A 12,179-nucleotide genomic window follows, 5' to 3' on the forward strand; every position below is an offset into this window, starting at 1 on the left:
AGTATTCCAAGTATTCAGAATACGTTACTCAGATTAGTTAATGTAATGGAATACGTTACAGATTACATTTTTAGGCATGTATTCTGTATTCTGTAACGAAATACGTTTTGAAAGTATCCTTCCCAACACTGAATATAGCCTATAGGCATATAAACGTCGGTTCGTCTTTCTTTCTTTGATTCTTTAATTGTAAGCCTTTTCTCACGCTTCTGCTCCTTTTTCAATAATTCTCTACATCGTGTAGGTCCAGGCCAAACGAAAAGGAGAGCATTTTAAGACGTCTGTTGATTTAGAACTTTTTATTTAATTATTTCTGTATCTGCCGACGATGATTGATACACCGGTGGCCATGACTGATCAAAGCGAAACACAAGATGATCTATCTGTTCAAACAGTCATTTTTTGCCACAACTCAACTTAATCCGAAACACTAGCTAAATTGCCAAACACAAGAAAACCAAGCACAACGCATGGGGATTTATTTCCAATGCTCTTGGAACTTATCCATTCAAACATGAGAAAGACGCAAGGCATGGTTCACAAACAAAAGGTTAAAAAAATCACAGCTGATTGGTGAAGTTATGCAAATCATATTAGTGTTACACCCCCCCCCCCCCCCTATTTTTTTTCTCTTCGGATCTGCATCGATCTCATTTTTAGCCTTATGCGAGCGGAGTTGACGGAAATCCGTCATAGCGACGGAAAACTTTAATCCATGCATATCTGATTGTTTGTGTGTGTGGATATGAGTGGAATACAATTCTCTACAGCTGTATATGTAGTTCTGTATTCTATAGTTTATAACTCTATTCTGTGGTATCAAAATCAAGTGTTGTTTAATATTATGATCTTAAAATGATCCTATTTCTTGATTGGCTTGTAGATTGACGAGGAATTATCTGCAGTATTTTATTGTTTCAGAGAATATTATTATGCTTATTTCTACTATTAAAACTAGACAATCATGTGAAGGAATGTTTGACCTTTGTGGAGGTATTTGCTCGCCTCAGTGCCGTTCTAGTTTACAATTTATCTTCATATAAACTGTTTGCATATTCCTTTGTTAAGCCCTTTTAACAGTTTTGTAAGTAAAGTTTAATTGAATAGATTAGAGAGGGACAGAAAGAGCAGAGAGGAAGATGAAGAGGGTGGATGAAGAGAAGTAACGTGCCAGAGGTAATAATACTCATGAGAGTTAACAAGCACCAAAAGAGGAAAAACTAAAGAGAAAACAGTTGCCAAGTGAAGAATAAGAAGGAACCTCTTACATCAGCAAGGACGAAAAGAAATAGGATGCAGAGAGAGAGACTATGTAGTACATAAAGAAATGCTTAGAGCCCAGAGGGACTCATGGTGGCTTTGTGGCCTTCCATAATGGCCTGCAGCCAGTGGAATGATATAACTGAGCCATTACATAGGAGATACAGGCCATTAGTTTGGCTGGCTGGCGTGATAGGGGGAAGAGAGGCTGACAGCACACAGATAGCATCCACACAAGATGGAGGGGGCACGGAGATCAATCGGAAAGATGAGAGAGAGCTGGGGAGGACAACACATAGAGTAGAGGTGTGTGTGTGTGTGTGTGTGTGTGTGTGTGTGTGTGTGTGTGTTTGGAGGTTGGGGCGTTTACAGTCGTGAGAGGAGTGTATGAAGAGGAGGATGGGAGTGGAGGCCTAAAGGGCAAAGTAAGGGACAATACCCTTTAACAGCTTAAGGGTCATTGGGGTGTGGGCAAGGTGTGTGTGTGTGCGTCTATGTGCAGAAATCCACGTGAGAAAGCACTTTTGACCTCGACCACTGCGCCACCGGTGACACCGCATACATCACTCCGGCCATCTCTCTATCCCACATCTCTCTGACCTTCAGCTAAGCATCTTTCACGTCGTCCGGCGTCTGTGCCCTTTTGTGCTTTAGACTACAGTAAAAGCACGATTCACAGTTGACATTCATTCAAAATGCATGAAAGACACTTCGATGTGTGTTAAAGCCTCACTAAAAATAAAACCGCGGCTTTAATCATGAGTTCTGCAGGGAAGTTTTATATCAAATGAGAGAAATTGATGACATTGGTTACGTCTGTCAATACAAATAATTTACCTCCACCAAGGAGGTTACGTTTCTGTCTGTTTGTCTTGAACGTGTGTTAGTTTGTAGAATTACACACAAACTATTTGCCGGATTACCATTACACTTGGTGGAAGGATCTGTATGGGTCAGGGAAGAATACATTAACCTGTGGTGCAGATCCAGATCAGGGGGCAGATCTTTACCTTCCTGTTTGCAATTTGGGTCAGATCCAAATAAAACTCCAGATTTACTAATTTCAATGCGGTTTTGTAAGACGGCTGTTGGGATGAATGTGAGACCTGGATGACTGAGAATCTCCACAGAACTGTTGGGACTCGATAGAGATACGCCCTCTCTCTCTCTCTCTCTCTCTCTCTCTGAGTGCTATTCTAGTTTAATATCAAATCCAATAAATTGAAATACAACACATACTTAAATTTAAATGGATGCAACAGCATGAATAAATAACTAAATATCAGCAATTACATCGAAATAATGCGGTGATAATTACTGCAAGATTTAATTTACAAATTAAAAAGTTACCATTAGATATAAACTAGCTGTGAATGTGAAACAGTTTGCACAGAAATTTGCTTCCAGGATGAAATGTTTTGTTCCAAATCTTCAGGGGATTTCACAGCTGGTCCCCAAATTTTAAAAAGGTCCATTAAAGGTTTTAAAGGCCCACAAATAAACTTGTGAGGTGTTCTGAGGACAGTATCTGCAAAGTTATTATTGTGTCCTTGTCCTTTGTCCTCTCTCCCTGCCCCCATCCTCCAATCTTCATCCTTCCACAGTCCTGATTTATGGTCCCACTCCTGCCTGCACTCATTCCCCTCTCTTTCACTCCTCCTCTCGTGCAGGCCACAGATGCACCCAGACAATTACAAGGCAAGTTGGCCGCTTGTGCTAAAAGCATACACTTTGTACAACATGTGTGCAAAGTGATGTGTGTTTGAGAGTGTGACCGTTTACAGAAAATGCCTGCGTGGGGATGAAAGGGGGCATTTACAGGAACGGTTCTCGACCCCGTCCCACAGCCGTCCGTCTTTCTGTCACGTCCATGTGATTTTGTCTCTCTTTAGCAGGAGACAAGACACACGGCGCTGCAACACCGCCCCGCTATCATAGTCGCTTGATGTTTCAAATCTTTAATGGATAACGGGCGAGAGAGGAGAGTGGAGTGGAGTGCCGATTTTTCCCCATTTACAAGACAACTTCATTTGGTTATAAATGAATGCAGAGGCGTCGAACTGAGTGGAAAACCTGTGTAACCTGCAGAGGAGGCCGTTTCCACCTGGCCCAGAAAATTCTGCGGTACATCCCTTTTACACTCCACTGCTTTTTCGCTGCAGTGCCCTTATGCACCCATCCCTCTTTCCTTCCATCTTTCTTACTGTCCTCCTCCCCTCCAACTCTCCCCCCCTTAACCCCTTCCGCAGTCTCAAACTGCAACTGAGCTGATCCTTATCCACCGCCTCTCTAGCCAATGATTCAGGCTTATTTATGGAGGGAGATGAAGCCGAGGACCACGTGCACGCCCACACAGACTCGCTCACAATCTGTGTGCAAAGACATGAATATGCGAGGAAAGCATTTGTGCCAAAAACAATATGAAGGTACTGTTGATACCTGGGTGTTTCCAAAAGCCGGCTGATGTCTATCCAATGAAATGAATGTTATCCTCTGCAGGATTTAGGTGGATGAGTTATAAAACTAGATCACACGCAATTATTCAATCGGCACAGCGAGAGCACTGGGACAAGTTGAGGAGAGGAGGGTGGGGAGGGGAGGGGAGGTAAGAGGAGAGGTGATGAGGAGGAAGAAGAAGCATGTAGGAGAATGACAGGCGGGAGAAGAAGAGTGGCAATATGAAAAGGAAAAAAATGTAAACCAATTCAGAGGATGAATGTAGAGGAGATTATAATCACAGGGGGAGGTGAAAACAATGGAACACCGAGTGAAAAAGGAAGATTAGGATGAACCGACTGTGATTAAGAGTCTGTTTCTGACTGACAATAAAGCAAAAACGTATTACTCAGCAAAAACAAGTCGGTGCCTTGTAAAAAGTTACAAGCCTGGGCCTATGTAAACAGAAATAAAAGAAGCAGTGTCTCCAGCCCAGTGAGGATTTTACTGGCTGCGTGTCAGTGACAGGGAAGCAGTTAGAGTAACGTTGTGCAAAACCGTTAACACATTGCCGCCCCACAGAAAAATCGATCCTGCGCCTTGGAGCATGTTATTACATTGCTGTGATTCTCCCTCTTCTTCCTTTACACCCACTGCACTCTCCTCTTGCTGCGCTATCCTTTCATCCCGCCTTCCCTCTCTCAGGATAACCTGGCTTACCCGACAGTCCCCGCCGTTTATCAATTTCCTTTAACTCATAGCTCACCTGAGTCTGAGTGTAAACGAGTGTTAAAGCAAAACTATATTCTGAAGGGCTATCATAGAGGATGTGGTTTGTGTTTTTGAGATTAAAAATGTCGACCATCTCTCTCCCTGTTTTTCCTGGTAACTGAGATTAACACTGAGGGGTGAGAGAGAGGTGAGCTCCAACACACAAACACACACACACAAACAATGCACATATGAAACTGGTTCAGGTTAAAAGGAAAGAAAGGAACTGGGGCTGGTTTGTGTGTGCTTCCGATAGTGTGTTTGCAGTACTCACATTCCTCCTCTTTGGGGTCAAGCTGTGTGACACTGATGGAGAGGCGGTCCACTCGCTCTTGCAGAGAGTTGACCCGGAAGGAGAAGGAGTGGGCCTCGTTGAACAGCTCTCCGAACAGGTCTTCTGCATATTTACCTGCACACACACACATTTAAAATATATATTATATAGTATATGTTATTTACAATTCTATATGCAGCAATAATTTGACAAATTCTTACTTGTTTAAACTAGAATATCTAATGTTCACTAAAATATTCAAAGCTCTTAGTTACACAGTTTTTACATCATGAGACTTTATAGTCCATAACACTTACATCCCTTTTGTTTTGAAGAGCTCGAGGCACAGCCGTTTTCAGCCGTGTCTAGCATTATAGTTTAAAAATGACCAATTACTGATATTGAGAGATGGAGAAATGCTGCGTCAGTAGTGACTATAAATCCCTCGGGAAGTGACTGTTGCAGGCTAACTGCTCTGAGGGAGATGGTGTGTATGAGACCAGGATTAGAAGAAACAGAAAGCGATATTTTCTGAGCATCCTAACTTCAGTCCTGATGAATGATTTCAATTATCATCCACCATTTCCTCTAGGAGCTGAATTGAACTTCTCCTTCTCTGATGAAGGATTCATGTCACAGCACATTTGTCATGACCACGTTTCTCCCAGCACAAAGCTTTACGTTACTATGGCAGACAAATGTCCTACAAAGCGAGAGATGACTATTAGTGCACAGACTTTTTATAGATCTGCTTTGCAAATTGATAAGATACTGTGTTCCATTTGAGTGCAAATTATTGTAACCTGTAAACTGCAGATATATCTAAATCAGCAATTGTCAGGATGTCTTCCTTTACCAAAATAAATATTACCATATGTTGTATCTCTGATTATTTTAGATTTCATATCTTTTCAATCACAATATCAAAGTATTTGTTAACTCAAATAACTCGTAATAACAATATAATAGTGAACTTTGTTAGTTCTTATTAATCAGTTCATGACTAAATAAACAGGTTCATCACGAGGTGTATTGTCCATTGGCAGGAGTAATCGTAAAAACTGATCTTGAGTGCCAAGGACAACAGAGAGTGTCAACAAAAAAAGTTTCTTCAAATGTTCAGATGCCGGAAATGCATTTAACATTTCCAGATTTTCAGTTGTGTGGATGTGGAGTAAATGTGCTCTATGTTTTTAAATGAATAATCACAGGATATGTGTGTGTCTGTGTGTGTGTGTGTGTGTCAGTGTCCTTGTGCTACTGACTCAGGCTGCTGAGCTGGCGGATGACGTTGGCCAAGGAGATGTTAGTCACACACTCCAGCTCATTCTTGATGTTCCTCGGCAGCACCGTGTGGCACAGGTGCCGGGGCTCGATGGTGCGCTTCACCAGCGGCATCCTTCTGCTGCAACACCACTAACTACAGGAGTCCGAGGAAGAGGAAGGAGACAGAGGAGGGGAAGGGAAGGAGAAGATAAAAGAAATAAAAAGTAATTAGTGCACAGGCTCTTATAACAGATCTTGGGATTCTGCTGCTTCAAACAACACCAAAACAAATAGAGAGACCGTTACTTTATATACTGTTTTGCTAAGAGCAGGAGAATGATCAGAGCAGAGGGAGGCTGCAGGAGCCATTAGTATACAGGGGAGAGAGAACACAGAACATGATGTGGGTTGAAGGGCAACAAAGCAAAGAGGGAATATAGTGAGAGGACGATGATTAGACAGGATCGTGGAGAAGTATAAATGCAAGTAAACCACCGGGATAGAAATGTTCTAACAATGCCAACAGCCACGTTGCCTCATTTGTTTCACCAGCATACCTCAGCACTGTGTCTGCCCACTCAGCCATGCTAATGGAATTAAGGCTGCAGTGTTCTGAGGCCCAAGTCTCGTACATCCAACCCCAACAGCAAAAACAAGAATGGCACCGGGTTGGTGGTGGTGGGGGGGGGTCAATGGACTATGGCATCATCCATCATCAAACCCTATCTGTTGAGCATAAATGACCCTTAATGGGGGAAAAGGTCAGAACTATGGGCACAGAAATCCTGAGGGGGAAACTACCTCTCCCACCATGTTTCTCTGGTGTCAACTCTGGTTTTCGTTATGGGAAGGCATGTGCAGTGGTGTGGAGATCAGCTGCTGGGATGGATCTCATTGACTGTGCATGACAATGATGAGGCCTCGTTAACGCACTAATTCGACTTTAATTGACATCTGCTTCTTTTAATATCTCCCTGTAGTCTTTGCAGCGTTGCCGTCACCGAAGAATAAACATGATTTTTGACCGTATCCATAAAAAATGTAGGGCATGGAAGGCTATTCTCGGAAGTGGCCCAGCTATGGATGCATAGAAGAGAGAGAGGAGAGTCCACTAGAAAGCTTTGTTGTGGTGATTCATCTTCAGCTTTGCCTTAAAAGGAAAGAATGAGAACACGCACCTCTTTCTAAGTCATACTTTAAGTGTTCTGAACGAGGTGTGGGTGTGATGCTAATGTGACACAAACCCAAACAGAGCGCCAAGTCTCTGCCCAGATTTATGTGTTTCCTCCCAGTCTCTCCATCACCCACACATGTGGGTATCTTCTCCATTCCTTCCTGATTGGAATCATCTATTGACCCAGTGGGTGCTGATATTTTTCACATCGGACAGAGCCAAGCCATTTCCTTTATATGTATTAAACTAAGTTAGCTGCAGCACCAAAGAAACTAAACATATTTTCCCGAAATGTCAAACTTTTCTTGACAATAATTATTCTCATTTAGATACAATCAAATCTTCTTCGATTTAAAATCTTCCCTCCTTTGAGATTAACATGGATTTTATATCAGAAATCACAACCCAGTTTATTTACCTGGATTACCCTCATGAGTTTACTTCATGAGAACAGTAAGTGTACATACAGTACGTCTCTGGGTTGTAGGTGTACAGACAGAAAGAGAGAAGATAAACAAGGAGGCAAAGACAAATTAAATCAGTCAATCATAGCTCTGTCTGTCTCCCTGCCAACATGCACACTAGCTTATTCAACACAAAGCACAGACACACTCAGTCTCACTCGCGGAAGATGACAAGTGTATCTACCAGGCTGAGCTCACACTGTTTTCATTCCCCTCCCCCACTGTGCTCATCCAGCCCTTTTTCCAAGGGCTTTTTCAAGGCTCCTCTCCTCCCTAATCTTTTCAATAAAGGAATGTGTTTTCTTTCAAAAAACAAAAAAAAACTTTTATCCTACCTACAGGGTCATGAGTTATTTCTGAGGATGACAGAGAACAGATTTGTCTCAACAGTGGGTAAAAGAAACAATGTGTGAAAATGGGCTTTCAGGGGGTATTGGAAGAAAGATGACAGAGAGAGACAGAGAGAGAAACAACCAGTTTTAACAGTAAAGGTTGAATATTGGACAGAATTTTTCTATGAGGTTTCAGGAGCCAAATGATTCATGGACGACAGAGAAACAGCCATAAGAGGGAAACATTATGGATTCGAATATAATCCAGCAGGAGATGAAAGAGAACGATCCGTCACCCCAACCCTCAAAGCATCTTAACATAAAAGCAAACAGAAATAGGTGTTAAGTGATGATATTGATTCCGCTAGCCATTCCGGTTCCTCAGGGTGGGTTTTCAAAATTCCAGGGATGCTCACAGTTTCCTCTATTGTTCTCAAATAGAGATTTATGAATCATGTAAAAATAGGACGCTCGGAGGTTACACTCTAAGTTAAGCAATTAGAGGTTCCATCAAAAGCTCTGGAATGATCGACTTTTTCCTTGCACTGTTTGTATTGGTCACTGGATGGATCATGATGTGTAATGTGAATAAAACATTAATACATTCTCTCATCCCTGATCATGATTTTCCCCAGAGTCGCGTCAGGTGGATTTTCACCGGCAACTCCCATGATCCAACGTTGATTCATGATGGCATCAATCTAGGTCTTTTCTTATTGTATTATTTAAGAGACCCCTATACTGAAGACCCTGGCTGTGTGAACAGCGCATATACTACATGGAAGGTCTTGCTTATCTTTTAGGCTCCCATGTTATCAGGATAGAGCGTCCACACCTCCTGTGTGAGCAGCACATCTCAGGCACCTGAGCTGCACCGTTCTCCCAGAGAGTCGAGTTCTCACCTATTTTCTCAGCCTGCCACACACGGCTCACAGCAAAATAGAGAGTGAAGGTTAACTTTCACCACAGTTTGAATGTTGAACACTCCCTGTAAGTAGAAGCGCTCCAGCCTTTCTGTTGACTGATTCCATTCATCTGTTTGAACAAGGTTTTTATTGTTATGCAGGAACCAGAAGATGCACAGAATTCATACCAGAACCCTCCTCCGCTGCAGACAAGCAACAGACAGGCTGCCTGTGTGAACCACAGACGAGTGTGACCCAGGCAGTATGATGACATCGATTTCCCTTACATTATATAATAAGCTCACTTCGATTTCCTAGATTAGTAAGTAAACAGTGTCAAAAACCCTCCGAGTGTCTCACTGTGATTAATGACTGCAGCAAACGTTTGCCCCTTTGCCAATTGGACATAGGTTGAAAGACTCTCTACGCACAGGCAAACACATGCACCCACATAATGTATGCACACACACACACGCATACAGGCATACATATGCTGCATTTGTCCACTGAGGTTTCCATTGTCAACTGTAGCATGGTGCTCACGAGTTCCCTTGAGAACACGCTTACACGTCGTCTTGGCTCTGACAGGGAGAGAACATGTAAAAACAAAATAGACAGAGAAAGAAAGAGAGAGAGAAAGAGAGGGATTAAACTAGAGAGCAAGATGGAATCAGCAGCAGTTTACTGCATGGGCGAACAGGCTTAATGGGAAACAGTTGCACTTCTCTAGCAACACAAAACACATAATGAGAAATCACTTAAAAAAGGTTTACCCCACAAAGAGTGTGCCACCGCCAGACAAATGTGGGATGTTCATCACACCTAGTTAACGTCATGGCTTTTTTTTCTCATTGGAGGATAAAAGGGTTTTCACTAACACTGGAGTTTAGATTAGTTCACACAAATTGTAGCTCATCAGCTGTAGAGAAATATTACATTTTAAAGCCACAGACAAAAAAATATGTTTAAAAAAAGGTTGTTGTGTAATGAGACAGGGAATGATAAAGGAATGTGTCAGGACTTTTCTCAGACTGTAGAAATGTAAGTGTAGCAGAGGGATTACGTTCCCGTAGCTAATCGAACTGACAGTCAATTACATATAAAAGCAATCCACTACACCTAGAACTGTGCTATTGATGCGGGTAACGCTGAGTAGCAGCCTATACGCAGAGCTAATAAAAGTAGCCATCTGGCAAGCTCATACCCTTTGACTTAAGCTATGTGAATTATCTTTTATGCGTCTGTCAAACCAAAGGCCTTTCACATTATCCCCGATTAAGAGCTTTGCTTATAAAGTGATCCACGCTGGAAACACAATATAGATTGCACCGCTCAAACCGGATCAGACGATGGAAGTCCAGACTGAACAATTAATCAAAACCCAGCACATGTGGGATATCAATCACTTTGTCTAACCACACTTGAATAGCAAAGATTCCTCCCAATATCTCCGGAGGAAAAAGACAGACGCCGGTGTTGATATGCTTTAAACAAAAACATGTGATTTCTGCAGCACAATTGATATGTTCTGCCACTGTATGCAGACATTTTCCTATGATAGTGAAAATGTCTGACACAGAAAATCCCCGGCTGCGTATTTCATATGTGAAGCCAAAATCTTAAAATGGCTCACGGGTCACTGACCTCCGTGTTCCTCTACTGATATTCCACAGTGGTTTATTGGGAACGAAGCATAGCACTTGTGGTGCCTTGATTGATACGAGGCATAGATAGAATTGACGGAGCTAATGCAGAGAAGAAGAAGATTACATATTTCATTTTCAGGTTCATCCTGATTCGATCAGTGACTGTTCTTTACCAGTCAAAAAGGAGGAGGCCTTCATTGCAGCCCAGTGTGGTACAGAATCAGGGATGGTCACTGCAGCAGGAAATTAGTCACATACCTGCCACTTCCTTTCCTTTATTCCATCCACACTAGCCAGCCTCCCCGCTCCTCCCCTTCCCCCCCACACACACCCTTTACCGCTGTACCTCTACTTTTACAGTCCATTCATCTCGGGTGGTGCATCCCGCTGTCGCCTATCACCATGGCAGCAGCTGCAGTGGGATCTCATTGGTCACTTTATACAATCCCAAGAGAGGCAGGGGAATATAGGGTGGAGGGGGAAAAAGAGACGAACGTGTAAAGGGAGGAAAGAATGAGTTAAAGAAACCAGGGTGATGTGTGATAAAGGTGACAGCAATAAGAGAGAGAGAAAGAATATGGAGAGGGAGATAGGGGACTCCTCTTCAGTTGCGTAAGAGCACAGAGCCGGATCTGGGATGGCACGTGCCAGAGGAAAGAAAGGGGCCTCCACTGGTGCGGCTCATTGCACTAAGTTTGGACAATATGTCCAACGAGAGGCACTAATGAACCCTAATGGAGCATTTACACACTCATACTGCCCCACAATATGGCTGCAGACCCCTCAATGTGGAGGAGGTCAAGAGCCCTTAATTTAGAGGGCTTGGAGGACACGCCCTTGATACACCATCAGTAGGGATTACACACACACACACACACACACACACACACACACACACACACACACACACACACACACACACACACACACACACACACACACACACACACACACACACACACACACACACACACACACACACACACACACACACACACACACACACACACACACACACACACACACAAAATGAAGAAATTATTGCACTCGGGAGGCAAGAAAAGAGAGATAGCCAAGAGAGGCATGACTAAGCACAACATGTCCAGAAAGCACTAACATCCAGCAATGATGCAATTCTTTTTAGCCCCAGTTAGCCATCACAGTGACTGGCTCTGTAAAACTGGGAAAATCACCAGCATGAGAGGGGCGATAGAGCAAGAAACTACCAGTTAACCAGCAAGGGAGCCGACTTGAGCTGAAATAAAATGTCTTCTGCCTTCTCAAACCACGGAGATCTCATCCTTAAGTGATGTAAAATTCATGGTCTGAACAGGAAGTCAAGCTGATCCTCTCATTTCATCACTATGGAACAGAAGCCAACATAAAAAACAGAGTAATAGGTTAGTTACATGTGCTAGTGCATAGTTACTGCAAAGTTACTGCAAGGTAGAAAAAGTTTAATTTAAGAGATTCATATGATTCAAAACCAGTTAGCACTCTATAGTAATAATTCCAAATATTATATTTAAAAGCTAGCAGTAATGGCAGTGTTCCCTTTAAGCCTGGGATGAAACTCTACAGTTTACAGGTGTATAATATCTCCCAACAGCTCACAGTCTAGAGAATAACTAAAACCCTGTGAGTGCAGCCA

General features: G+C 42.7%; 1 protein-coding gene across 1 annotated transcript in view; it reads right to left on the reverse strand.

Moving 5' to 3' along the window:
- Positions 1-12,179, reverse strand: part of wasf1 (WASP family member 1) — a 49,096-nt gene that overhangs the window by 22,200 nt on the left and 14,717 nt on the right. The window contains exons 2-3 of the mRNA XM_053445256.1: positions 6,007-6,161; positions 4,742-4,876 (exon numbers count right to left, since the gene is read on the reverse strand). Of these exons, the coding sequence (XP_053301231.1) occupies positions 4,742-4,876; positions 6,007-6,139 (268 nt within the window). The 5' untranslated portion in view covers positions 6,140-6,161. The remainder of the gene's footprint in view (positions 1-4,741; positions 4,877-6,006; positions 6,162-12,179) is intronic.

This window comes from Pleuronectes platessa, chromosome 17 (assembly GCF_947347685.1).
Source record: "Pleuronectes platessa chromosome 17, fPlePla1.1, whole genome shotgun sequence".
In the NCBI taxonomy this organism is placed as follows: domain Eukaryota; kingdom Metazoa; phylum Chordata; class Actinopteri; order Pleuronectiformes; family Pleuronectidae; genus Pleuronectes; species Pleuronectes platessa.